This window comes from Cynocephalus volans, chromosome 7 (assembly GCF_027409185.1).
Source record: "Cynocephalus volans isolate mCynVol1 chromosome 7, mCynVol1.pri, whole genome shotgun sequence".
NCBI lineage: Eukaryota > Metazoa > Chordata > Mammalia > Dermoptera > Cynocephalidae > Cynocephalus > Cynocephalus volans.
In genome coordinates, this window is record NC_084466.1 from 133,382,021 (window position 1) to 133,407,055 (window position 25,035).

A 25,035-nucleotide genomic window follows, 5' to 3' on the forward strand; every position below is an offset into this window, starting at 1 on the left:
ACTTTGGGATTCACCAGGGCATGAACCCTTTTTCTACAGAGGAGAGTCAACAGTGCTGAGCTTTGTGAGCTGGCTGACACTTAGTGGTCCTGAGCAGTCTAGCATGCGGGGCCCATCCACTGAGAACCAAGAGGCCAAAAGAGTGGCCTTAGATTGTATCAAGGTAACTGCCTGCCCACCCTTGGTGAGAAAGCCTTGACCCCTCCCTACAGGACAGATGCTGCTCTGTAAACTGAAGAGTAGAGTTATCCAAGGCTTGTAACCAGGGCTAACTCTGCCCTTTCTCCCTGGATCTTGGGGACATTCTTTTCCCTTTAACCCATGTTGCAGCCCGCCCCCTCCCCACTTATTCCCCCTCTAGCAATGTGACCCAGAAAAGATGATCACAGAAAGCAAGTTCCTCCAGCTGGAGTCATTGCAGGAGCTCATGAAGGTACAGGATGAAGAAAGGAAAGAGGGATGGAAAAGCTGATTGGGTCTGGGAGGGGTGATGGGGGCAGTGGTTTATGCCTCAATTTCTGGCAGGGCAGGGCCAGTGGCTGGCTTCTCCATGCCTACTGTCCTGCTGCTGTTACCTTCCAGGCTCTGGTCTCAGTGACGCCAGATGAAGAGACATATGATGAGGAAGATGCTGCTTTCTGTCTGGAGATGCTGCTAAGGATTGTGTTGGAAAACAGGTAGGGTAAGACTGTCAGACAGGTAGGTCAGCACAGTCTTTAGGTAGACCCTGTACTGGGCTCGTGTCAAAGGGTTAGAAGACATCTTGCTGAGTGGGCTCTGGGGGCAAGAAAAACATGAAACTGTAGGTAGTAGGGGAGAAGCTTGCTCATTATACTTGTTTGCTTAGGTTATAATACCAGTGAGCCCTAAAAGGCCTAGGAGACTTACTGCCTAGTGACCTTTCAGGCCGAGACTGTCCTCATCCTTTTATATTCTCTGCAGGGACCGTGTAGGCTGTGTGTGGCAGACTGTTCGAGACCATCTATATCACCTCTGTGTCCAGGCACAAGATTTCTGCTTCCTTGTGGAACGAGCAGTGGTGGGGCTGCTGCGCCTGGCCATTCGGCTGCTCCGGAGAGAGGAAATCAGTGGCCAAGTAAGCAGAGTGCACAGGGGTGGGGGGTACTGTGCAGGGAGGCAGGTATGCAAGGGACCAAGGCCACAATGTCAGTTATGGATATGGCCTTAGACAAAGAGTACATTTAGTGTCCCATAGCATGAGCCCAGTAACCACATGGTTGGTGTGGTCTAACAGGTCACATTGGGAGTGACCCTGGAATGGTCTCAGGCATGAAGTTAGTGCCCTGCACCTCTGTAGGCTCTTATGGATCTGCTTTGTGGGGCTAGACTACTGCTGCCTTATAGCAGTCCCAGCCCTATACCTGGTTTTGTGGTTGTCATGCTTAGGACTCTCCTGAGATCTTTTGGCTCAACTACAAAATACAACCAACATAGAACTAATACATGAGTTCAGCAAGGTCATAGGATATAAGATCAATACACAAAAATTAATCATAATTCTACATGTTAACAATGAACATATGGAAACTGAAATTAAAAACACAATACCACTTAGAAGTGCTCCAAATAAAGTGAAATACTTAGATGTATACCTAGCAAAACACGTATATGGTGAAAATACAAAATGCTAATGAAAGAAATCAAAGAAGACCTAAATAAATGAAGAGACATACTATGTTCATGATTGGAAGACTCAACATAGTAAAGATGTCAGTTCTCTCCAAATCAATCTATAAGTTTAATGCAAGTCCTATAAAAATCCCAAGTTTTTTTTTTTTTTTTTTTTCATTTTTCTTTTTTGGCAGCTGGCCAGTACAGGGATCCAACCCTGGACCTTGGTGTTGTCCACACCACACTCTAACCAACCAAGCTAATGGGCCAGCTCCTCCTTTTCTAAATATAAACAAAAATAATTTTCTTTTTGCTCTTATTCTTTTGTCCTTACAAACCCTTGTGTCAAAGGCTGATTCTCAATAGATTGCAGCAAGGGAGCTGCTGTGCTAAGTTCAAAACCCTGACCCAGGGCTGGACAGTTAGCTCACTTGGTTAGAGTGTGGTGCTGATAACACCAAGGTCAATGGTTCAGATCCCTGAACCCCCAAACTGGCCAGTTGCAAAAAAAAAAAAAAAACCCACCCCAACCCTGACCCAGAAGCAGATCATCTACAAGTTGTTTAGCACCAGTTTACCCACAAACATGCATTGCGTGAAGGGGGAGGGTAAAGCCCTCTTTCCAGCTGTGCCCCACCAGCAAGATTTTTTGTAGACATAAACAAGCTTATTCTAAAATTTAGATGGAAAGGCACAGGCCCTAGAATATGCAGACATCTTGACAATAAAGTGGAAGGAATCACTCTATCTAATATTAAGACTTATCATACAGCTATAGTAGTAAAGATTATGTGTTTTTGGTGGAGGAATAGACACATAGATCAAAGGAACAGAATAGAGAACCAGAAATAGACTCACACAAATATGTACAAAACTGATTTTCTGACAAAGATAAAAAATTCGATAGAGGAAGGATATCCTTTTCAACAAATAATGCTGGAGTAATTGAAATCCAGCGGGGACACATACACACACACACACACAAACCGGGGGGGGGGAAGAAGATATAACAACCACAATTATTTGAAGTTGATACAACAAGCAAACAGAAAGGACATTGTTGGGGGGGAGGGGGGAGGGAGAAGGGAGGGAGGTTTTGGTGATGGGGAGCAATAATCAGCTACAATGTATATTGACAAAATAAAATTAAAAAAAAAAAAAAATCCAGCGGGGGAGAGAAACAAATGAACCTTGACCTAAACCTCATATCTTATAGAAAAATTAACTTAAAAAGCTTTAAAAAGAGAGCACATGAGAGTCTCTCTCTCTGTGCTCCACCATCTGCCATGTGAGACCCCTGCGTCACTGTCACCACCAACAAGGCCTTCTCCAGGTGTGTTCCCTGGACTTTGGAATTCTCAGCCTCCAAAACTTTTTCATCTCTGCAGAATGAAACCATAATACCTTAAGGAAGGAATGTTTGGCCATTAAGGCCATGTTTGAAACTTGGCAGCAATACCTAAAGAAGCCAGGCAGTCACAACCTGCACCAGTCATCATAACTGAGAGGACCTCTGGATGGCCCATAAACTCTACCAGCACCAGAGCTGCTTATCTCTTTCCCATCTATTGATTTCAGGACCCATTAGGTCCTGAGTCCCCAAAACTGGTGAGCTGATGTACTATCTTTTATTCAGTTCAAGGAAGCTGAACTCACCAGGTTATGACACCCAGAAATCTTTGCTATAATCCACTCATAGAAGAGTAATAATGGGACTGCTGCTTCCTGCCACAGGTCATGGGTCTTGCCTGTGCCAGCCCATTAACCTTAAAGGGATGCTTCTATGCAGTGGACTTCTTGCCAATGTGTCCTGGTCAAGAACACTCCCACTGAAGTCCCAGTCTATACCACAGCAGCTTTGTCCTCAGCTTCTATCTGTTCAAGATTCCCTACAATCTCAACTCTGGGTCTTGGGACTTCTGATGGCCAAAGATCCAGAAGATCTGGAAGACCAAGAAGAATGTGCCTTGGCAGAACTTAACCAGAAGACAGAGGCCTCTTCCAACCCTTATTGAATCACTGGTGATTGTGGTTAATCATCTTTGGAGATTTTTATCACAGAATTCTCTCCATATTACTAAAACAATGTTATCTTCATATTTACTAAAATGGTCTACTTTCCTCCATACCAAGGGACATTGCCTTACCCTCAGTGGCCATCAAGCATCTACATTTTGCATGGATTCCTGTCTAATGTAGAGCCTCTACTTGGAATCCACATCTAGTACATTTGTCATTGTAAACAAAGATCATTTGGATCATGAGATTACACCCTGGAATTGCAGTGCCTGTGTGTACTACTCACCACCAAGATAAGTGAGTCTTCCCTATACCCACTTCCACATTCATCTATAAAACCTCTTCCATGCAAATCATCATCTCATAAGTAAAATAGAGAAGCATCAGATCAAACACCTCAACCCTTCATGAACTCAACCAATTTTTATTGAGGCCCTACTAAGTGCCAAACACTGTATTAAATTCTGAGAGTACAAAAAAAAGGGGAGTAGGGGGGAATAGTTACTTCAATTGATTAGAGTGTGGTATTGATAACACCAAGGTTCAGGGTTTGATACCTGTTACTGGCCAGCTGCCAAAAATAAAAATAAAAAATTAAGTGGATTATAGATGTAAATGTAAAATGTAAAACTATAAAACCTTTAGAAACAGGAGAAAATCTTCAGAATCTAGAGCTAGGCAAAGAGTTCTTAGACTTGACACTAAAAGCACAATCCATAAAAGGAAAAATTGATAAATTGGACTTTATCAATATTGGAAACTTTTGTTCAATGACAACCTATGTGAAGAAGATGAAAAGACAAGATATAGACTAGGAACAAATATTTGCAAATTATATATTTTTAAAAACAGTAGTACCTAAAATATAAAAACTCTCAAAACACAACAGTAAAAAGACAATCCAATTAGAAAATGGACAAAAGATAGGAACAGATATTTCAATGAAGAAGACATACAAATGGCAAATAAGCACATGAAACGATGTTCAGCATCTTTAGCCATCAGGGAAATGCAAATTAGAACCACAGAGATATAACTACACACTTATCAGAAAGGCTAAAGTAAAAAATACGACAATACCAAATTCTGGCAGGGATGCAGAGAAACTGGATCATTCATACATTGCTCGTGGGAATGCAAAATGGTACAGCTACTCTGTTGGCAGTTTCTTATAAAACTAAACGTGCAATTGTACAACCCAGATATTGCACTCTCTTGGGCATTTATCCAGAAAAAATGAAAGTTTACTTTCTCATAAAAGCCTGTACATGAATGTTCATAGAAGCTTTATTTGTAGTAGCCAAAAACTGGAATCAGCTCAGAAGACTTTCAGTAGGGGAATAAACTATGGTACATACATACCATGGAATACAAAATGTTAAACATGTTAAAGCAAAAACCACTGATACACACAACAACTTAGATGAATCATCAGAGAATTATGCTGGGAAAAAAGCCAGTTTCAAAAGGTTATATACTGTAATTCCATTTATATAACATATTTAAAATAACAAAATTTTAGAAGTTGAGGAAGGACAGGCTGCTAGGGGTTAGGGATGGGGGCAGGAAGAAGGAGGTGGGGGTGGTTATAAAAAAGGTGACATGAGGGATCCTGTGGGCTTGGAACTATTCAGCATCTTGTGATGGTATGCAGACCTACACAGGTGATAAAAGTCTGTAGAACTTAATGCACACACACATACACATATGAAACCAAGTAAAACTAGGAAAATCTGAGTAAGATCAGTGGATTGTATCAATGTCAATATCCTGGTTGTGATACTATACTATTTAATCATTGGCGTAAACTGGACAAAGTATATAAGGGATCTCTTTGTATTATTTCTTTTTTTGCTGTTTTTTGGTTTTGTGGGGTTTTTTGGCAGCTAGCTGGTATGGGGATCTGAACTCTTGACCTTGGTGTTATAACACCACGCTCTAACCAACTGAGCTAACCGGCCAGCCCTTTGTATTATTTCTTACAATGGTATATGAACCTATAATTATCTCAATGGAAGTTTCAATTTTAAAAAATGGAAAATATGAAAAAAAAAGCAGCATCAGTGCCCTAAGTTAGATCCTAGCCAAACTCTCCTCACTGGCCTAAGGAGACTGGTAGGGAAGAAGACTACACAGGAAGCTATGTCCCTGCCCCCCACTCCAGGTACTACTCTCCCTGCGCATTTTGCTACTGATGAAGCCCAGCGTGCTGTCCCGAGTCAGCCACCAAGTTGCATACGGGCTCCATGAACTCCTTAAGACCAACGCAGCCAACATCCACTCAGGTGATGACTGGGCCACTCTCTTCACACTGCTGGAGTGCATTGGCTCAGGTGTGAAGCCTCCAGCTGCTCTGCAGGCCACAGCAAGGGCTGACGCACCTGATGCTGGTAAGCTCTTACCCAGGAAGACTCACGCTGGCAGATAAACAGTTATGGCCCCAGAAGTTGGGACAAGAAAAACAAAACACGGGTTATTGCATTCAGGTTATACACCCCTGGCTTCTGCCACCTGCTTTCACAGCTTTCTATGCCCACTGGCCAGTACCCATGGGTTAAATAACACAAAGGCAAGTAGGCAATGCAGAATGCTATGGAGCCAAGCTTCCTACTGTCCTGAGGACTATTTTCCCAGAAACTGTGTCCTTGCCACCACCCCCTTCCCCTGACAGCTGCTACTAGATGCCATCAGAAGCCCAAATTAGCCTATTGCCCTATTTGGTCAAGAGAGAAGCTGTCCAGACGATCCTTCAACCCTCAGGTGACAGGGCTGAAAGTAAGCCTAGCCAGAGAGAGGGGAGGCCAGGCCTTAGCACCTTTCTTCTGAGAGACTATATTATCCCTTGTTTCAATGTTTCATCCCTATCCTGACTCTTCCCTGCCCCTGCCTGGCTTAGGGGCCCAGTCAGACAGTGAGCTCCCATCCTACCATCAAAATGACATCAGCCTGGACCGAGGGTACACTTCCGACTCAGAGGTCTACACTGACCATGGCAGGCCTGGCAAGATGCACCGATCAGCCACAGATGCTGACGTGGTCAACAGTGGTTGGTTAGTGGTAAGTGAGGGTATGGGCAGCGGGTAAGTCTTCCCTCCTTGGCCTGTGGGTAAGAGTTCTAGTCCTCTGAGAGGGCATCAAGAGGTAGACAGGGATCAAGCCTGGGTCTGTGTACTTTACAGGTGGGGAAGGACGACATTGATACCTCCAAGCCAGGGCTGGGGCCCACCCGGCCAGGCCCTTCACCCCTGGTCAATCAATATAGCCTAACAGTAGGGCTGGACCTGGGGCCACACGACACTAAGTCCCTGCTTAAGTGTGTGGAATCGCTGTCTTTCATCGTGCGTGACGCTGCCCACATCACACCTGACAACTTTGAGCTCTGCGTCAAGACTCTCCGCATCTTTGTGGAGGCCAGTCTGAATGGCGGTAGGTCACCCGACATTCACAGCCATGTGAATATGCAGGGTAGAGGTGGAGAGGGAGAAAAGGCAGGGCATCTGTGCCTGTGGATGTGGAAATGTGACCAGGTTCCAGCTCTCCTCAGGTTGCAAGTTCCAGGAGAAACGTGGCAAGAGTCACAAATATGACAGCAAAGGGAACCGCTTCAAGAAGAAATCCAAGGAGGGCTCAGTGCTTCGGCGGCCTCGAACCTCCAGCCAGCATGTCACTCGGGGCGGGCATAGTGATGATGAAGAAGACGAAGGTGTGCCTGCCAGCTACCATACGGTGTCTTTACAGGTCAGTCAGGACGTAAGTATGGCACCCTTTACTTCCTCTCCTCCCCACGCATCTGATACTGGGAGCCTGGGTGGGGCCAGGGAAAGCCAGGGCTGAGAGGATGAGCCCATGCATTCCAGCCCAGGACCTCAGCCACCCGCTTCACACTATTCTTCTTATCCAAGACCACCTGTAAGTCTTTGTTTGCTTAAGTTTATTTTTAAATTAAGATTTATTTATTTTTTGAATAGGTAATACATGCATATGGTACAAAGTTCAAAAGGTTAAACTATTAAAAGTAGGTTTTCATTCCATTCCTGTCCCAGCTGCTAAGTTTCCTTCACTCAAGGCAACCACTGTCACCAGTTTCTTGTCTATCCTTCCCGAACTACTGTGTGTGTCTTCAAGGCATATAAAATTTGTTTTATGAGCAGACTTTATATCACTAAATAAATGGAGAACCAATTGCTTTAAATAGGGTAATCACGGAAAAATTATGAAAATAAAAAATTATTAAATCTGGCCAGACACTGTTGCCCATCAGAGCCTCTGAGCCTGAGGTTTGCTTTCTGTTTTTAAAACGAGATTAAGAAGATGAGGCTTTCTCTGTCATCAGAAGGTGTGAAATAAAATTGAAAAGAAAAGTACTGGGCTGGCCGGTTGGCTTAGTTGATGGAGAGCATGATGCTGACAACAAGGTCAAGAGTTAAATACTGAATCCACACATCTCCTAAAGTGTACTCTACCATGAGTAATACCTGACTTTGTAAAACACAGGCCCAAACTGAAGCAACCAGCTCATCCAGTCGAGGAAAAGGGAGTAGTGAGAAGGCCCCTTGAGGACTCAGACAGGGACAGTAAGAGGGGTGGAGGGAAGGGGTCCACTAGACCTAGCTCCACTCATGTGCTGCCCTCCTGTGATCCCAGTTGCTAGACCTGATGCACACCCTGCACACGCGGGCAGCCTCTATCTACAGCTCGTGGGCTGAGGAGCAGCGCCACCTGGAGACAGGAGGCCGGAAGATTGAAGCGGATTCACGCACCCTCTGGGCCCACTGCTGGTGCCCTTTACTGCAGGGTAAACCTGGGGGAGCAGGCAGGGTAGGGACAGAGGTGGAGCTGGTGCTTGGGGAGCACCTGAAGGATCCCGACCCTGCTCTTGCTCTTAGGCATTGCCTGCCTGTGTTGTGATGCCCGACGCCAAGTACGGATGCAGGCACTGACCTATCTGCAGCGAGCACTATTGGTACATGATCTGCAAAAGCTGGATGCCCTGGAATGGGAGTCGTGTTTTAACAAGGTAGGACTTCCTACTGGTCTTAAGATAAAGTTCAAATCCTAAGACAGCGAGCCAGGCAGCTCTTCAGCCCCTTATGTGTCTTTAGCCTGCATCACACCTTCCCTTCCACTCTGTGCCCATCCACCCCAGCCCCTGGCTTCCTTGAGGCAAGGCTGCCCAACTGACCCTGCTAGGGAGATATTGGATATTTACCTACCAGGTGCTGTTTCCTTTACTGACCAAGCTCTTGGAGAACATCAGCCCTGCAGATGTAGGTGGGATGGAGGAGACCCGGATGAGGGCTTCCACACTGCTCTCTAAGGTACTGCTCACTACCCCATACCCACCTACTCTCCCTACACCTGCCTTTTCCCAAGGAGGGAGGCCAGGGCTTGTGGTAGGACCTAGAGATGCAATGTAAGTGCTCAGGACCCACCGCTGTGGAGACTCAGCAGGAACCAAGGATCTGGGAGGATTTGGGGTTTCAGAGAAATCTGTGATCTAAGATTCCTATGCAAGATAGGACAGGCTTGCCTCCCAGCCTTGAAGAGAGGTGCAGAAGGCTCCTACACCATCCTCAGCTGAAAGGGGCGGGCTGGTGGGCCATAGGTCTTCCTGCAGCACCTGTCTCCGCTGTTGTCACTCTCTACCTTTGCGGCTCTCTGGCTCACCATCCTGGACTTCATGGACAAGTACATGCATGCAGGCTCCAGTGACTTACTGGTATGTTTTACTTCATCTCAATTCCCACTACCTGTCTCCTCTCCCACCTGCTGGGAAGACTTGCTGTTTCCCCCTTGGTAACCATCTTCCCATTGCCATCCTCCCCTGTGCCCTTCTCTATTCTCATGGTCCTGCTGCTGCCTGCAGTCGGAGGCCATCCCTGAGTCTCTGAAGAACATGCTCCTGGTGATGGACACAGCGGAGATTTTCCACAGTGCAGATGCACGAGGAGGCAGCCCCTCAGCCCTCTGGGAGATCACCTGGGAGCGCATTGACTGTTTTCTTCCCTACCTACGAGATGAACTCTTCAAGCAAACTGTCATTCAGGGTAGAGAACATCCCAGCTTTATCAAAAGAGTCCCCAGAGCTGAATTAGTTCTCTCTGCCCTAGGTCGGTGGAAAGACTGGTGGGTAGCCAGGGCTCTGCTGGAAGGAAAAAACTAAGACTTGCCATCTGGATTCTCTACCCTCCTTAGATCCCATGCCCATGGAGCCTCATGGCCAAAAACCTCTGGCCTCAGCCCACCTGACTCCTGCTGCTGGTGACACCAGGACATCTAGCCACCCACCTCCCCCAGAGATGCCCTCTGAGCTGGGAGCCTGTGGTGAGTCCCTCTGGGCTAGCCTACTGGATGTTGGGCAAGAAGCAGGAAACCTAAGAGGAGGCCCAGGGTAGCTTGGGATTGGTGCTGAGCATAGGCTGTGAGCCAGGGGGAAAGAGGCAACCAGAGAATCCTATATGCCTGCTTTTCATATGGTAGATGGCTGTGATCCAGCTATGAGCTAGCTGCTTGAGATTTGCAGGCTTGCGAGCAGAAGGCTAGGTCAGGGACATAGAGTGAATACGAGAGGTTGCCCTTCAGGGATTGTGGTAAAGACCAGACCAAAATTAACCTAACAAGGGATGCAGCAAAGGAGGTGGAGGGTAGATATAAGGTAGCTAAACATTGAAATGAAATTCAAGAGGAGATTCCCAACATTTTAGCCTGAGAAGGACCATTTTGTTCACAGGAATTGGGAGGAACAGAGTTTCGGTAAATGACCTGGGGAATGTCAGAGTTGTCCTGTGCCAGTAAGAGAGTCTGATTTCTGCACCTTGCTCTCTTTACAGACTTTGAGAAGCGCGAGGGTCCCGGAGCTGCCAGCAGCTCCTCCGGATCCCCAGTGGCCTCTAGCCCCAGCAGGCTGAGCCCTACCCCAGACGGGCCTCCACCCTTTACTCAGCCCCCACTGATACTGCAGCCCTTGGCCTCCCCACTGCAGGTGGGCGTGCCACCCATGACTTTGCCCATCATCCTCAACCCCGCGCTCATTGAGGCCACCTCACCAGTGCCCCTCCTGGCCACACCCCGTCCCACAGACCCTATGCCCACATCTGAGGTCAACTAAGGCAGGCCCTCAGAGATCAGGACCAGTGCTTCCCATGAGGCTATCCCAGCCCCTTTCCAGCTGTCCCAGGAGCCACAAATTCTTCAGGTCCAGTCTGAGCTACTGTTGCTGCCAATTGGATAGAGACCTGAGAAAGAGAACTTTTATAGCCCCTGCTGGGACCCACAATCAGACTGCAGGACCTTCTTCCTCCTTTGCTCTCCATTCCTGGGATCCAACCTGAGAACACACTTGGGTATCACCTGCAGCATCGGCCTCCAGCCTGGCAGTTCTGGGGAGGCGTCACTGTGCCAACCATGCAGTGCCCGCCAGTGGACCCCTCCTGCCCATGGTTAGGCATTGAGAGCAAAGCCCAACCATTCTGCACTTTGTTTCCCTCTCCCATCCTGCTTCCATCAGCCCTGGGCCACCTCCTCCAGTTCTTCCTCTTTTATTAATTAGTTGGTCAGTTTGGAGAGTTGACTGGCACCATGGAGGGTGGGCAGGTGGGGCCGGACAGTGGGAACTGCCCACAGGAGCATGTACATATGGAAAAACAGGACAACAAAGGACTTTTTATGATATAATAAATGTCTTAGTACCAACATCATTGCCTTTCTCTCCAGTCTCCTTCCTGAGCTTGTGAGTCAGGGCACCATGTTACTGGGATGCCCAGCTTGGGCCTTGCATGAACAGAGGTAAAATAAGGCTGAGCCTACCCACTGTCTGGCTACCTGGCCCCCAGCCACCAGCCAGATGCTAGGACCATGGTCAGGATTCCTTCACCACTGCTCCTGCCCCGCTACCACTGCCATAGCAGTGCGCCCCCATCACTAGAGATGCGCCAGGGGCTTGGGTAGTTGTCCTCTTCCATAACCACTCCAAGGGAGACACCTGAGACAGCCTGGATGGGGGTCAGAGGGAAGATGATTCAGAGCTGAGTGGCAGTTATTCAGAAGTCTTCCCTCAGATGTGCCTCACAGTCTGAGCACAAAGGTATCCATGGGGCTTAGGAGGTGGAGTGGGCATCTTGCCCACAGCTGGAATCACGTGTCTGGGCACAGGGCATTCATTTTTTTTTTGGCCCCAAACTGAAGAGGGTCAATTTTTCCCTGCCCCATAGCCTCCATCCACTCCAGTCACTGCAGCATGACTGGAGGACCCCCTCCCCTGCATTCCCTTTGCATCAGGGTAATACAGGTGGGAGTGTGCGTGGGGCAGGCAGCATGACCTCGGCAGGGCTGAGGTGCTGAGGGTGGGATTCAGAATGCTATGCATTAAGCTTTCCCAAGTGAAGCCATCATCTTGGCTTCCTCCTCCACAATGGTGCCTTCCTCCTCCTGGGGGACAGAGGAGAGTGGGACCCTGTTGTACTACCAGTGGGCTTCCCTCAGGGAGAGCTGGGGCAGTCACCATCTGTACTGGGGACCAGCTGACTATATTATCCTTCAGCACCTTGGGCTTCCCTCTGCTCACCAATGCCACGTTGCTGGAAGTTTGGATCTTTGTAAGTGCCTCTATCAGGTATAGGAATGGGAACCTCGGAAATAGAAACAGCCTGAGGTGGAAAAATACTAAGACATGAAACCTGAAGCGCCTAGACTAGTTTCTCCCTTTTCCCTTCCTTCTCCCCCAAGTCCAGCCTGGTTTCCACACTAACCAGAGGCCTTGCCCAATCCTACCCCTGGGAAAATTCTGAGGAGCAGAGGGCATTGTGGGTAAGTGCAGAAAGGCCTGGCTCATAGGCAACTGGACAGTAGGGCTCTAGGCCTCAGCTATGGTGTCTCTGTTCTACCATTTGAACCCCATAAACTCTGCCTTTAGAAGCCTCCATGTGTCTCCTTTTGGGGGAAATATGAGGGTACCTCAAAAAGATTGAAAAAACAGAACTGAAAAACAATACAAACCTTTCCATAGAACTTAATTTTTTAATTTTTTCTTTCATTTTTTTTTCTTTCCATGAACTTTTTGAAGACCCGCTTGTACTGTTGGCTGTTGAAGGCCATCCTATGCACAAAGGAATAGGACAACTTTATGTCCCTCAATTGATCTCAAAAAATTACGAAAGAAGCTGGAGCAAGGGCAAATGGACCCTCTCCCTGTTGGGCAGCAAAGAAAAACATTTGCCGGAAGTCTCATTCTGTTATAAAAAGAGCAGCTAATATATGCATGACTTGTGTTGTTGACAATGTCCTCTCTTAGAAGGCAAAGGAAGCTACAAGAGGAACTAATACTCAGGCCTTAATTCTGACCAACAGAAGAATGACTTGGTAATGTGGAAGTGATAAAACCTTGGGGGAAAGTAATAGTATAGTCCAGAGGGAAATGCTGGTCTTTATGACATCTCCCACCAGAACTAGGAGGCAAATTTCAAAAAGTCCAGAGGAAAGCTAGAGATGGTTCCATGACCTAAGACCTTAACACAGAGAAATGCTATTGTTACAGCACCTATATGTGTCAGTATTAAGTGCATTGCTCTAACCTTTTAGAGGTATTTTTCCCCCTATAGATGAGGCGACAGGTTCAGAGAGGCCAAGCCACAGGAAGTTAGGGAACTGGGAATCAGACGCAGGTCTGTCTCACTTTAAACCTCATGTTCTTTCCAATGACACTTCTTCCATTCAAAAGTAGTAGTGGTGATGTGCAGAAACCCTCCAAAGTTAAATATGTTTTCTGTAGCTTCTCATGAGAAACAAAAGGTTGAGCATCTGAAGAAAAAGGATATTACCCAGTGAGCTCAGAATTTAGTAGTTTATGAAAACTGGAAAGAGATGCACACAACCAAGAATAAATATGAATTTTCTGAACACATAATGATATGAGGAAGGATGAATTACAGGATGAGCACGCACACACACACACACACACACACACACACACACACACACACACACACACACACACACACACACACACACACACACACACACACACACACACACACACACACACACACACACACACACACCCCAAAAGTGCTAGGAACAACACTATAGCCATGGGCATTTACCTTTGCTCAGAGATTACTGGTTGGAAGATAAGTGGCTGTGAGAAAACAGAACCATTCAGGCCCTGGGCTTCAGTTGAGAAGGAGCTTTGGTTCAAGTAAATAGTTGGTCACCTCCCATCCTTGAAATATTCTTCACTGTGCTTCTGAGACACCGGTTTTTCTTGGTTCTCCACCTCACTGGCCATGCCTTTTTTAACTGACTCTGTTGACTCCTCATCTCCACAGCCTCTGAACGTTAGAATGCCCCGAGTTCAATCCTTCAGTACTCAAATCCTTTCTCTATACTCGCTCGCTCGGTGATGTTGTCCACTGTCAAAGCTTTATATATATTTTTTAACTTTTTTGGCAGCTGGCCAGTACGCGGATCTTGGTGTTGTCAGCACCACATTCTCCCAAGTGGACTAACTGGCCAGTCCTTGTCAAAGTTTTAAATACCATCTGTTATACTAACTTTACGCCCAACTCTCATCTTTCCATGCCGAGCCTGACCCCTCCTCTAACACCAGACTCATATCCACCTGCCCCTCAATATCTCTGCTTGTGAGGCTCATAAGCATCTGAAAATATAATAAATTTAACAGGAAAAATTCTAGATTACCCCTTAACAAATATGCTCCTCCCCCTGTCTGCCCCCCATCACTAAAAGACAACTCCATGCTTCCAGGTTCTTAATGGCAAGAACCTCTCTTTTCTCACATCTTATATCCAATCCTCAACAAATCTTGTTGCTTCTATCTTTACTTAGAACGTGATGAATTCTCACCATCCTCACCCACTACTACCTAGGTCGAAGCCACCATCGATCAAACTACGGGCATCCCTCCTTCATCCCAGTTCCCTGCATTCTATACTCTACTCTCCACGCAGCAGCCAGATGGATCCTCTTAAGACACATCAATACCATTTTCATCCCACAAGCTCAAAACCCTTCAATGGCTCTTCAGCTCCTTCATAACAAAATCCACAGTTTTGTTCAGATATTCAAAATCCAGATATTCCATATGATTCACTCCCTCACTTTTTTCAAATCACGGTTCAAATGTTACCTCATCAGAGGGACCTTCCCTGGCTGCTGTCTAGAAAACCCTTGTCACTCTCTATCCCCTTACCTACCTAATTTTTCTCTGTAGCATTTATCACCAACTCACATATTACACATCTATTTGATGTTTGTCTGCAAGCAGGGACATTCCAGAGTAGGCTCTCACTATTTATTGGTGAGTAAATGGAACAAATTGATGGTGCATCCGCTCTGGGCCAGGCATTGTGCTAGGGGTGAGTGGAGAAACAGAGATGATTATAAGGTTGAAAATTAGTGAAACAAACAATTAAGAGGCTTCTTAAGCCCAGATAAATGAGGCTATAGAGACTAACAATAAACTATTCTGACTTAGTTAAAAATCCCCAGGCTAACATGCCTTGCAAATTGTTGGAGCTGACAGATGAGTACATGGGGATACTAAACTATTCTCTCCACTCTTTATACATTCGGAATTTTCTATAATAAAGGTTTTGTTTTAATCTTCAGATCAATTACAGCCGAGAATCTTGAACTAAAATAGCTCAACCCCTAGGGCTGCTTTTAAAGGTGCTGCTTAGACCGGAAGAATTCATGCCAATTTCAGCCAGTGGTTTATGAGCTCTTTGAAAGGACAGTCATGATCAATGGCAACCAGCACATATTCACTATGTTAGAGTTTAGCAAACTAACCTTTTTCCATTTTAACCTAAGAGTTAAGAATCTGATTTGCCAGGAAAATATTCTTGGATTTCAGCAAATTGTTTGGCAGCATCTTATGATGTTTGCTTGAGAGGCCCATAGGAAGATGGAAAGGCCTGTTTTGTTTTAAATGAATTTAGGGAAAAGAATTTAAGGGAAAGAGCTTCATCCTGGAGTCAACAGTCTGGGATTGAATCCAGGCTCTGTCCTGTCTAGCCGCGTGTTTGGTTGTGCTTCTTCACCTCTCTGAGCCTTAATTTCTCCATCTGTAAAGTAAGGGTAATATTTACCTCCTAAGGTTTGAGGAGGGAGGAAGGATAAGAACTTATACTAAAGTACCCTAACATATTACCAGGCACATTATATTTGCAGGCAAGATGAAGAGGCGAGAGAAGTAAGAAACAGAGAGCCCAACACGAGAGCCATAATTGTCTCTCTTTACCTAGTGCTAGTAGTGCAGGCCTGTAATCCCGTTGTTACGAAGGTGGAGGCAAGTTGTAGGAGAGACCTGAATTAGCCTTGTTCTTCCACAAGCCTAAGGGAGGACGACTCCAGGAATGGAGGTTACTCATGGCACCTGCTAAAGAGAAACACCACTAACCAGAGAGGTCCAGCCACGGAGTCAGGGTCTGGTAAATTCCCGTCCTGGTCTTACTGCCACTGGAAGTGTTCAAGTGGAAGTTGGAAAGTATATAAGAGGCGATTTCCTACAGCAGAGGAAGTCTGCACTATTTAGACTTTGGACGCCTTTTCAATTCTAATATTCCAGATCTCCGTGATGGATGAACGAGGCCTGTGTTTCCCAGATAAACGCTTCGTTTCCTTCTCCCACGCAGAGCTCCCATACTTCGGTCAGCCGTCTAACCCTGGTCCTCTGTGAACCTACCACTTACAGAATAAGTTTTAGGTCTGGACCTCCTCTTCCCAGAGCCGTGAGACTGAGCGACAGAGGAGAACCCGGGGCCGTACGGAGTCTCCAAGGAGGCCACCAGATGGCGCCCTGGGACCGACCGCAAGATAAACTTCCTTCCTCTTCCCCTAATTCTTCCCGGCAGCGGAGCCCGGGTTCGGGCTGGGGACCAGAGTGCTGGGGCCCGCTGGCTTCCCCCTGGGGTTCCCCAGCTTCAGAGGTAGCCAAGCGTTAGGTGCCGCAAAAGCCGAGTAGCAGCGGGGGCTCCCAACCGTCTGGGGGAGGCCTGGGCGGGTGAAGAGACCGGAGCCGGAGCCCTCGGCTGGGGGTGGCGCTCAGTCAGTGGGTCCCACCTCGGGCGGGTCCCCCGGCCGGAGCTCGCCCGGCCGACTGTCGTCCTAGCTCACTGCGCGAACCTTTCCCCTCCAAGGGGCGCGCCTGAATCGCTGCGGGTTGGTTGAGCGAGTCCCCGAGTTAAACTTTCAGCCAATGAAAGAGGACAGGAGGCGTGACGCAGGAAAACGTCACGGGAATTCCCCCCTCCGGGGGGCCGAAAAGGGGCTTTCCCGGCTGGAGTCCTGGTGGCTGGAGAGGTGTCGCGACCCGTCCGAGGCGGGTCGGGCGCGGAGAGAAGCCGGAACCAGAGTCTCCGCCACGGTGAGTGGCCGGGTTCAGACCCCTGGGTGGCCGGGACCCGGAGAAGGGCGGGAGGAGGGCCTTTAACTAACCGCGCCCCGGCCGGAGAGCAGCAGATGCACACATCCGGAGAGCGCGCACACGAACAAGACACACGGACACACGTCGACATCCTTGTACAGAGACACGCGGACCCGCACCCGCGCCTAGGCCCGCGTGCGCACAGCTGCCAGCGTCCGTGCAGTCGGACCCGCACAAACAAGTACAAGCAGACGGGCTCACCCGTGCACCAGTGCCTGGACCCACACACGCCCTTCACGCACAAACTCCAATATATGCTCTAACGCCCGTGCCCTTACACATCAAGACATGCACGGACATTGACCCACACTGAGAAGCTTGGCGACTCACCTGAGTACAGACGTGCTCACTTGCACACGCATGTTAACGCCACGCACGCACAACATGCACCCAAGCACTAGGGCCGAAACACACTTGTGCAGCTGTGACGGAGACACGCACACGGGGTGGGGGCGTGCTGGGGTCTGCCGTCTCCTGGGCACCCAGAGCCGGTGCAGTGTGGGGATCAACGGCTGTAGCAATGTTTCCGGGGGAGGGAAAAGAGGAGTCTATGCCAAGGAGGCACACCTTTCCTCCCCCAGCCTCGCGGCCCCAAAGTCACGCTTTTGGGGTAGAACCCCGAGGCCCCCACTGGGAAGAGCCCCCGCCTACAGGCCATTCGAAGAGGAGGCTCCCCGACAGCAGGAATATCCCCCCAAAAGCCCCCGGGGTGATTCAGCCGTGGCCTCCCTCCCGGCAGAAAATCCCAAGGTTGCTCCAGGATGGGGGAGGGGAGGGTGGGAGGCGGGAAGCGGACCTGGGCCTGGACTGCGAGCCTCCCCCGCCGTGAAAGACCCTGCCCCGCAGGCGCCTGCCCTGAGGGAGGAGGGGGCCAACTCCACCCGGGGCTTCCCTGACTCTCGTCGCCGCTCCGCCAGCGGAGCCGCAGCCGGAGCCCGAAAGCGGCGAGGGCCTCCCGCCCCTCCCGCCGCGGGGGGCGGGGCCGGTGGCGTCATTTCCAGGCCCGCCTCCTCCAGCCCCGCCTCCCCCTGGTATTTTCGGGACTTTCCTAATCTGCTATAACTTTCCTGCCCCTTCCACCGCCCAGCCCAGCTCCGGATCTCGCCCTCCGCCGGATCTCACCCGCCACACCAGGACGAGCGGCTGGAGGAGATCGGACCCTCCCCCAAATCTGGGCCCCCCCTCTCCTGCCCATCCCCGTCCTGATCTGTCCCCGTCTCTCCCCCCGCCATCCCCCCCACTTTAGGCAGGCGCTTACAACTCTAGGAAGCAGAACCCGGCCGGAGCCACCAGAAAGAGCCGGGCCTAGCCCAGAGACATGAACAGTTGCTACGACCCAGTGAGTCACGCCGCCCGGCCCTGAAGCTAGCCGGCTGCCCCCTGTACCTGTCTGTCTGTCCACCAGAGCCCCCTCCCCTCCCTTGCACCTGTGGCCCCTAGATTATCTCAGTCAGCCTGTCAGTCTGTCTGTCTGTCTGCAAACTCTGCTTACAAAAGAAGTTTTCTCATGGGCCTGGGGAGAAGGGGCTAGAGCTGGGCTCGGTGGGAGGCTCAGAATTGGCTGCCACCCCAAGTCTGTCTCCAAACCAGGGTCTGGATGGCGTCATTGAATATGATGATTTCAAATTCGACCCTTCCATTGTGGAGCCCAAGGAGCCGGCCCCAGAGACAGGTCAGTAAGCCCCCAATCTCCTTTTTTTTATTTTAGCAGCTGGCTCATATGGGGGTCTGAACCCTTGACCTCGGTATTACAACACCATGCTCTAACCAGCTGAGCTAAGCAGCCAGCCCCCTTTGTCTTAGAGGGAAGCAGGGGAGAACATGTGTCCTCCACCAGGGGCATGGGCTGGGAGATCCTGGCTCAGCAATGCCCCTCTGTTCCCAGCTGATGGCCCCTACCTGGTGATTGTGGAACAGCCTAAGCAGGTGAGTGAACAGAAGAATGGTGTGGGGCGGCTTCAGCTTTGGGGGCAGATGGGGTAGTTGTGGCTGGGTGGCCACTGGGTGTGGGGTGGGGAATCCCTGTTGAAGGAGGTCACTGGGGGTTGGATGGTTGGCTGCTGTTGATCACAGTAGTGTGGTTATGGCTCAGGGCAATCACTATGGTCACTACTGGCCAGTCTGTGGCTGGCTAGGGTGGTCTCTCCTGATCACAATATCACTGTGCCCTCGGACCTTCAGCGAGGCTTCCGATTTCGATATGGCTGTGAAGGCCCCTCCCACGGAGGACTGCCAGGTGCCTCCAGTGAGAAGGGCCGGAAGACCTATCCCACTGTCAAGGTAAGCCAGAGTGGTGCTGGAGGGTGGACTAGTGGACACCATGTCCAGGTGCACTACTGACAGCCCCTGCCCCTCCCAGATCTGTAACTACGAGGGACCAGCCAAGATCGAGGTGGACCTGGTAACGCACAGCGACCCACCTCGTGCTCATGCCCACAGCCTGGTGGGCAAGCAATGCTCGGAGCTGGGGATCTGCGCCGTGTCTGTGGGGCCCAAGGACATGACTGCCCAGTAGGTGCCCCCTCCCTCTGGTGCCCACTGCTATGCCCCCTCAATGCCTGCCAGTCCTAGTCCCCAGCCCACCTCTGTGAGCTTAGCATCTGACCAAGGGGAGAGACTTAGGTTGGCCCCAGAACCCAAGGGTCCAAGTATAAACTAGAACAGCTTCCTTGAGGAAGTAGAGTGAGCTGAGCCCTGGCAGTGGGGAGGGGCCACAGGAGGAAAGAATTGCATGGGCAAAGGCCTCTGACTCTTCCTCCTCCCCAGATTTAACAACCTGGGCGTCCTGCATGTGACCAAGAAGAACATGATGGAGATTATGATACAAAAGCTTCAGAGGCAGTGGCTCCGCTCCAGGCCCCAGGGCCTTACAGGTATGGGGCAGGGGGAGTCATGGGAGGTGCTCATGGAAGGAGCAGGGAAGGAGGAGCCCAGGGGTCACACGTATGCCCGCTCTCCAGAGACCGAGCGGCGGGAGCTGGAGCAGGAGGCCAAGGAGCTGAAGAAGGTGATGGATCTCAGCATTGTGAGGCTGCGCTTCTCTGCCTTCCTTCGAGCCAGTGATGGCTCCTTCTCCCTGCCTCTGAAGCCAGTTATCTCCCAGCCCATCCACGACAGCAGTGAGTATCCTAAGCAGCTGGGGTGCCAAGGCCTGGGTACCAGAGGGAGCAGGAGGGGCAGCCTCAAGCTGTGAAGTCAGATAGGCCTGGGTTTGAACCTAGCCCTGCCGGATAGAGCTGAGTGATCTTTAGCAAGTCATTTCCCCTCTCTGAGGATTGCTTCTGTCTTTGGTAAGTGAGGATACTAGTAGTTCCTGCACCTCCTGGGTTTGTTGAAATGATGAATACAAAGCACCTGTCTCCAAAAACATGGCCATGGCTATTATGACTTCTCCACTAATCCATATCCCACCCCCATAGAGTCTCCGGGGGCCTCAAACCTGAAGATTTCTCGAATGGACAAGACAGCCGGCTCTGTGCGGGGTGGAGACGAAGTTTATCTGCTTTGTGACAAGGTGCAGAAAGGTGAGGCTAGCACCTAGACTGGGAGCCAGGGACACTGGGTGTAAGATTGGGGGCTGGGGCAGCTCCAGCATAAATGGCCCTGGAGATTCCACCAGGAGCTGTGGCCAAGTTTCAGTTTTCCCTGTAGATGACATTGAAGTTCGATTCTATGAAGATGATGAGAATGGATGGCAGGCCTTTGGGGACTTCTCTCCCACAGATGTTCATAAACAGGTACCCAGGGGCCAGGACCCAGGTTAGGAGGTGGGATTAGGTGAAGACTTCACTGACACCCAGTGTCCCCCTCTCCCCCAGTATGCCATTGTGTTCCGGACACCCCCCTATCACAAGATGAAGATTGAGCGGCCTGTAACCGTGTTCCTGCAACTGAAACGCAAGCGTGGGGGGGATGTCTCTGACTCCAAACAGTTCACCTATTACCCTCTGGTGGAAGGTGGAGCTGGGCTTAGGGCCCCAGGGGGCTGGAGGGGGACTAGACTGGGCTGGGGGTTCCTAAGAACTAGATCAGGGGATCCATGAGCCAAGTCAGGGGTGGGGATGGTCCTAGGAGGTGGTTTCTAGGAGCCAGTCTGAGGGTTTTCTGGGGAAGTGCCCCTGAGGCACGACCCACGAATTGGGGTTTTAACATCCCATTTCTCTCTGCCTCCAGACAAGGAGGAGGTGCTGCGAAAGCGGAGGAAGGCCTTGCCCACCTTCTCCCAGCCCTACGGGGGTGGCTCCCACATGGGTGGAGGCTCTGGGGGCTCGGCTGGGGGTTACGGAGGAGCTGGAGGAGGAGGTGAGGGGGTGCTGGTGGTGGGAAAGGGGATGCAGGAGGGAGGAGTAAAGGGAAGTTGTAGGGGAAGAAATCGGGGAGAGCCCTGGCTGGTGCCTTCTCCCCACAGCCCTGCCTGTACCCACAGGTGGCAGCCTCGGTTTCTTCCCCTCCTCCTTGGCCTACAACCCCTACCAGTCCGGCGCGGCCCCCATGGGCTGCTACCCGGGCGGCGGGGGCGGGGCGCAGATGGCCGCCTCTACGCCCGGCGTGGATGCCGGGGAGGAAGCCGGGCCGAGCGCGCCCTGCGTGACCTCTCAGTGCGAACCGCAGGCCCCCGAGCTGCTGCATCGAGGTACGGCCTCCGAAATCCGGGCGATCCGGACGCCGGGGATGGGGGCCTAGCCCGCACCCACGCCTCCTGTCACCCTCTGTCGCCCCCAGCCCGGGAGTACAACGCGCGCCTGTTCGGCCTGGCGCAGCGCAGCGCCCGAGCCCTGCTCGACTACGGCATCACGGCGGACGCGCGCGCGCTGCTGGCGGGACAGCGCCACCTGCTGACAGCACAGGACGAGAACGGGGACACGTAGGCCGGCGAGAGGACAGGCGGGAGGCTGGGGATCCTGGACAAGGGCCTGATGGAAGGTCGCGGGGTGGGGGCAGAAGGGGACCAGCAGAGATCCCAGACCCTGGAGTTGGACAGACCGGGTTTCAAGTCCGGCCTCACTGTTTACTAGTTCTGTTCAAGGTAGTTGATCTCTCCAAACTTAGTTTTGTCCACCATGAAAAGGGCACAGTATTAGTACTTATCTACCTCAGAAGGTGCTGGGAAGGACTAAGTTCAGTTTCAGCGATGTCCCTGGAGATGTTGTAGGTTCCACAGGCCCCACTATGGCAACAGTGGGGTTTTGAGGGCACAGGCTGCTTGGAGTGGCCGACCTTGTTAGACCAGGGTCTCACTCCCTAACCCCCAGGCCACTGCACCTGGCCATCATCCACGGGCAGACCAGTGTCATTGAGCAGATAGCCCATGTCATCTACCATGCTCAGCACCTCGGTGTCGTCAACCTCACCAACCACCTGCACCAGGTGAAGGGTCACCACCTACTGGTGAGGGGGTAGGGGTGGGAAGGCAGGTGGGTCTAAGCCAGGGGCGGCTGGCTCACCCTGCCTTTGTCCCCAGACACCCCTGCACCTGGCAGTGATCACTGGGCAGACGAGGGTAGTGAGCTTCCTGCTGCAGGTGGGTGCAGACCCAGCACTGCTAGATCGGCATGGAGACTCAGCCATGCACCTGGCGCTGCGGGCTGGAGCTGGTGCCCCTGACCTGCTGCGTGCACTGCTGCGGAGTGGGGCTCCCACTGTGCCCCAACTTTTGCACATGCCTGACTTTGAGGGTGAGCTCCCCACCTCATCTGGGCAATGGAGCAAGGGTGGGGACCAGGGAGGGTAATTGGTGAGTGCCTAAAGTGGACATGAGGTGTCAAGGTCAACTGGTCAGGGCAGGTGTAGGGGCCATCTTGGGGTCACAGCTCTAGGCTGAGTATCCTACATCCCTAGGACTGTACCCAGTACACCTGGCGGTCCGTGCCCGAAGCCCTGAGTGCCTGGATCTTCTGGTAGACAGTGGGGCCGAAGTGGAGGCTGCAGAGCGACAGGGGGGCCGAACAGCCCTGCATCTAGCCACAGAGATGGAGGAGCTGGGGTTGGTCACCCATCTGGTCACCAAGGTGAGACTAAGGATTGTGGAAGGGGTGGGGCTAAGGGTTATAGAGGAACTAAGGATGGTGAAGAGCTTGTGTGTGGGGGGGGTGGCCAATGGGACCATGCTATGGCCAACCACTCCCTTGCACCCCACAGCTCCGTGCCAACGTGAACGCCCGCACCTTTGCGGGAAACACGCCCCTACACCTGGCAGCTGGACTGGGATCCCCGACACTCACCCGCCTCCTTCTAAAGGCTGGTCAGTCCACGCTTAGGGGCATATGAACAGGGCAGGGAGAGGAAAAGGGCGCCTTCCAGTCCCCCAATTTGCAGTCCTTAATGTGGGCCCCCATTTTACCTCCCGATGACTGCCTCCCTCCTCCAGGTGCTGACATCCACGCAGAGAATGAGGAGCCCCTGCACCCATTGCCCTCACCTCCCACCTCTGATAGCGACTCGGATTCCGAGGAGCCCGAGAGGGATACCCAAAGCAGCTTCCGGGGCCACACGCCTCTTGACCTCACTCGCAGCACCAAGGTGAGGCTGCCTGGGGCTAGAAGCACCAGGGAACAGAGCGCCTCCTGGGCATGGGGACGGGGTCCAGAGGATCTGGATTGAAGGATCCCTGGGCTTAAACTGGGAAGGGAGGTAGTTACAGCTGAGACTGTCTCCCCAGGTGAAGACCTTGCTGCTAAATGCTGCTCAGAACACCATGGAGCCTCCCTTGACCCCACCCAGCCCTGTAGGTGAGAACTCATCACTGTTCCCAGACTCTGGACCCCTCCGCCAGAGGCCTTCTGAAGGAGGCCTCCCTCTGCCTACCCCTGTCTTCCATCATTGCCCACAGTGGCCATGTCTGCCTCATCACGTGACCATGGGAGAAAGGCAGGGTCCAGGTGTCCGTGCGCCTGCCCATCTCTGGAGATAACTGATGTATCTATGTGTGTGCCACCCTCAGGGCCAGGGCTGTCACTTGGGGATACAGCCCTGCAGAACCTGGAACAGCTGCTAGACGGACCAGAAGCCCAGGGCAGCTGGGCAGAGCTGGCAGAGCGGCTGGGGCTGCGCAGCCTGGTGGACACATACCGGAAGACAGCCTCGCCCAGCGGCAGCCTCCTGCGCAGCTACAAGGTGGGCCACCCCACACCCTGCCCCAGCCCCCCCAGCTTCCTTCCCACCTCAGAGCCCAGATGCTTACTTGGCCCCAGGGCCCCCAACCCCACACCCTAACCAGAATTCATATCTCACACCTCTTCCTCCTCAGCTGGCTGGTGGGGACCTGGCAGGTCTGCTGGATGCCCTGGCTGACATGGGCCTAGAGGAGGGAGTGAGGCTGCTGAGGGGTCCTGAGACCCGAGACAAGCTGCCCAGCACAGGTAAAGGGGGACTGGTAAAGATGGATCTGGGCCTGGAGGGTGAGGGGCCTGAGGCCTTGACTGTTCCCATTCCTCTCCCCTGTGTCCCCCCAGCAGAGGTGAAGGAAGACAGTGCATATGGGAGCCAGTCAGTGGAACAGGAGGCTGAGAAGCTGGGCCCACCCCCTGAGCCACCAGGAGGGCTCTGCCATGGGCATCCCCAGCCTCAGGTGCACTGAACTGCTGCCCACCCACCAGCCTCCTTCCTGGACCCCCTCTGTACAGCATCCCCACCTCTTCCAAATCTTATTTAACACCCATGCCCACCCCTCAGTTGGGGCAAATAAAATATTCTCATGGGAAGGGAAGGGCACCCTTCTGAACTTATGGCAGGCCCTGATGTGACTGTTGTCCTTGGAACCAGCCACCTACCATGCCCAGAGCCAGGCACTAGAGAGGAGAGAAGGAGGCCCAGCCAGCAAGTCGAGAGCAGTTTTAATGGGGGTGGAGACTGTACAGGGGGCAAGGCCCACTAAAGGAGGAAAAGCAGGGCTGTACTGCCCCTGGCCCATGTACAGGGGCCTTGGCATGGACGACCTTCCT

General features: G+C 51.4%; 2 protein-coding genes across 17 annotated transcripts in view; both read left to right on the forward strand.

Annotated features, from left to right (window-relative positions):
* Positions 1 to 11,348, forward strand: part of GBF1 (golgi brefeldin A resistant guanine nucleotide exchange factor 1) — a 126,339-nt gene extending 114,991 nt beyond the window's left edge. For 7 of the 11 annotated variants that reach the window (XM_063103536.1, XM_063103547.1, XM_063103537.1 and 4 more), the window contains 15 exons: positions 40 to 163; positions 362 to 433; positions 583 to 677; positions 943 to 1,096; positions 5,816 to 6,041; positions 6,548 to 6,708; positions 6,831 to 7,077; positions 7,196 to 7,401; positions 8,296 to 8,446; positions 8,538 to 8,668; positions 8,868 to 8,969; positions 9,257 to 9,370; positions 9,518 to 9,698; positions 9,847 to 9,975; positions 10,482 to 11,348. In XM_063103536.1, the coding sequence (XP_062959606.1) occupies positions 40 to 163; positions 362 to 433; positions 583 to 677; positions 943 to 1,096; positions 5,816 to 6,041; positions 6,548 to 6,708; positions 6,831 to 7,077; positions 7,196 to 7,401; positions 8,296 to 8,446; positions 8,538 to 8,668; positions 8,868 to 8,969; positions 9,257 to 9,370; positions 9,518 to 9,698; positions 9,847 to 9,975; positions 10,482 to 10,759 (2,371 nt within the window). In that variant the 3' untranslated portion in view covers positions 10,760 to 11,348. The remainder of the gene's footprint in view (positions 1 to 39; positions 164 to 361; positions 434 to 582; positions 678 to 942; positions 1,097 to 5,815; positions 6,042 to 6,547; positions 6,709 to 6,830; positions 7,078 to 7,195; positions 7,402 to 8,295; positions 8,447 to 8,537; positions 8,669 to 8,867; positions 8,970 to 9,256; positions 9,371 to 9,517; positions 9,699 to 9,846; positions 9,976 to 10,481) is intronic. The other 4 variants (XM_063103539.1, XM_063103540.1, XM_063103545.1 and 1 more) reach the window with 1 other exon arrangement.
* A 5,544-nt stretch (positions 11,349 to 16,892) lies between these two features.
* Positions 16,893 to 24,819, forward strand: NFKB2 (nuclear factor kappa B subunit 2). Of its 6 annotated transcripts, XM_063102704.1 has the most exons (24): positions 16,893 to 17,035; positions 17,677 to 17,845; positions 18,342 to 18,434; positions 18,686 to 18,767; positions 18,981 to 19,021; positions 19,277 to 19,375; positions 19,455 to 19,606; positions 19,862 to 19,968; positions 20,056 to 20,214; positions 20,515 to 20,619; positions 20,747 to 20,832; positions 20,914 to 21,052; positions 21,269 to 21,397; positions 21,522 to 21,728; positions 21,818 to 21,959; positions 22,348 to 22,483; positions 22,557 to 22,770; positions 22,934 to 23,103; positions 23,234 to 23,336; positions 23,463 to 23,614; positions 23,754 to 23,823; positions 24,036 to 24,208; positions 24,342 to 24,453; positions 24,547 to 24,819. In XM_063102704.1, exons 3-24 carry the CDS (start codon positions 18,414 to 18,416, stop codon positions 24,669 to 24,671), a joined length of 2,724 nt encoding a protein of 907 aa, XP_062958774.1. In that variant the 5' UTR covers positions 16,893 to 17,035; positions 17,677 to 17,845; positions 18,342 to 18,413; the 3' UTR covers positions 24,672 to 24,819. The 6 variants fall into 6 exon arrangements, with proteins under 6 accessions (XP_062958774.1, XP_062958773.1, XP_062958771.1 ...); XM_063102703.1 differs by lacking the exon at positions 17,677 to 17,845 and having other exon boundaries at positions 18,183 to 18,434; XM_063102701.1 differs by lacking the exon at positions 17,677 to 17,845.
* The last annotated feature ends 216 nt before the right edge of the window (positions 24,820 to 25,035 follow it).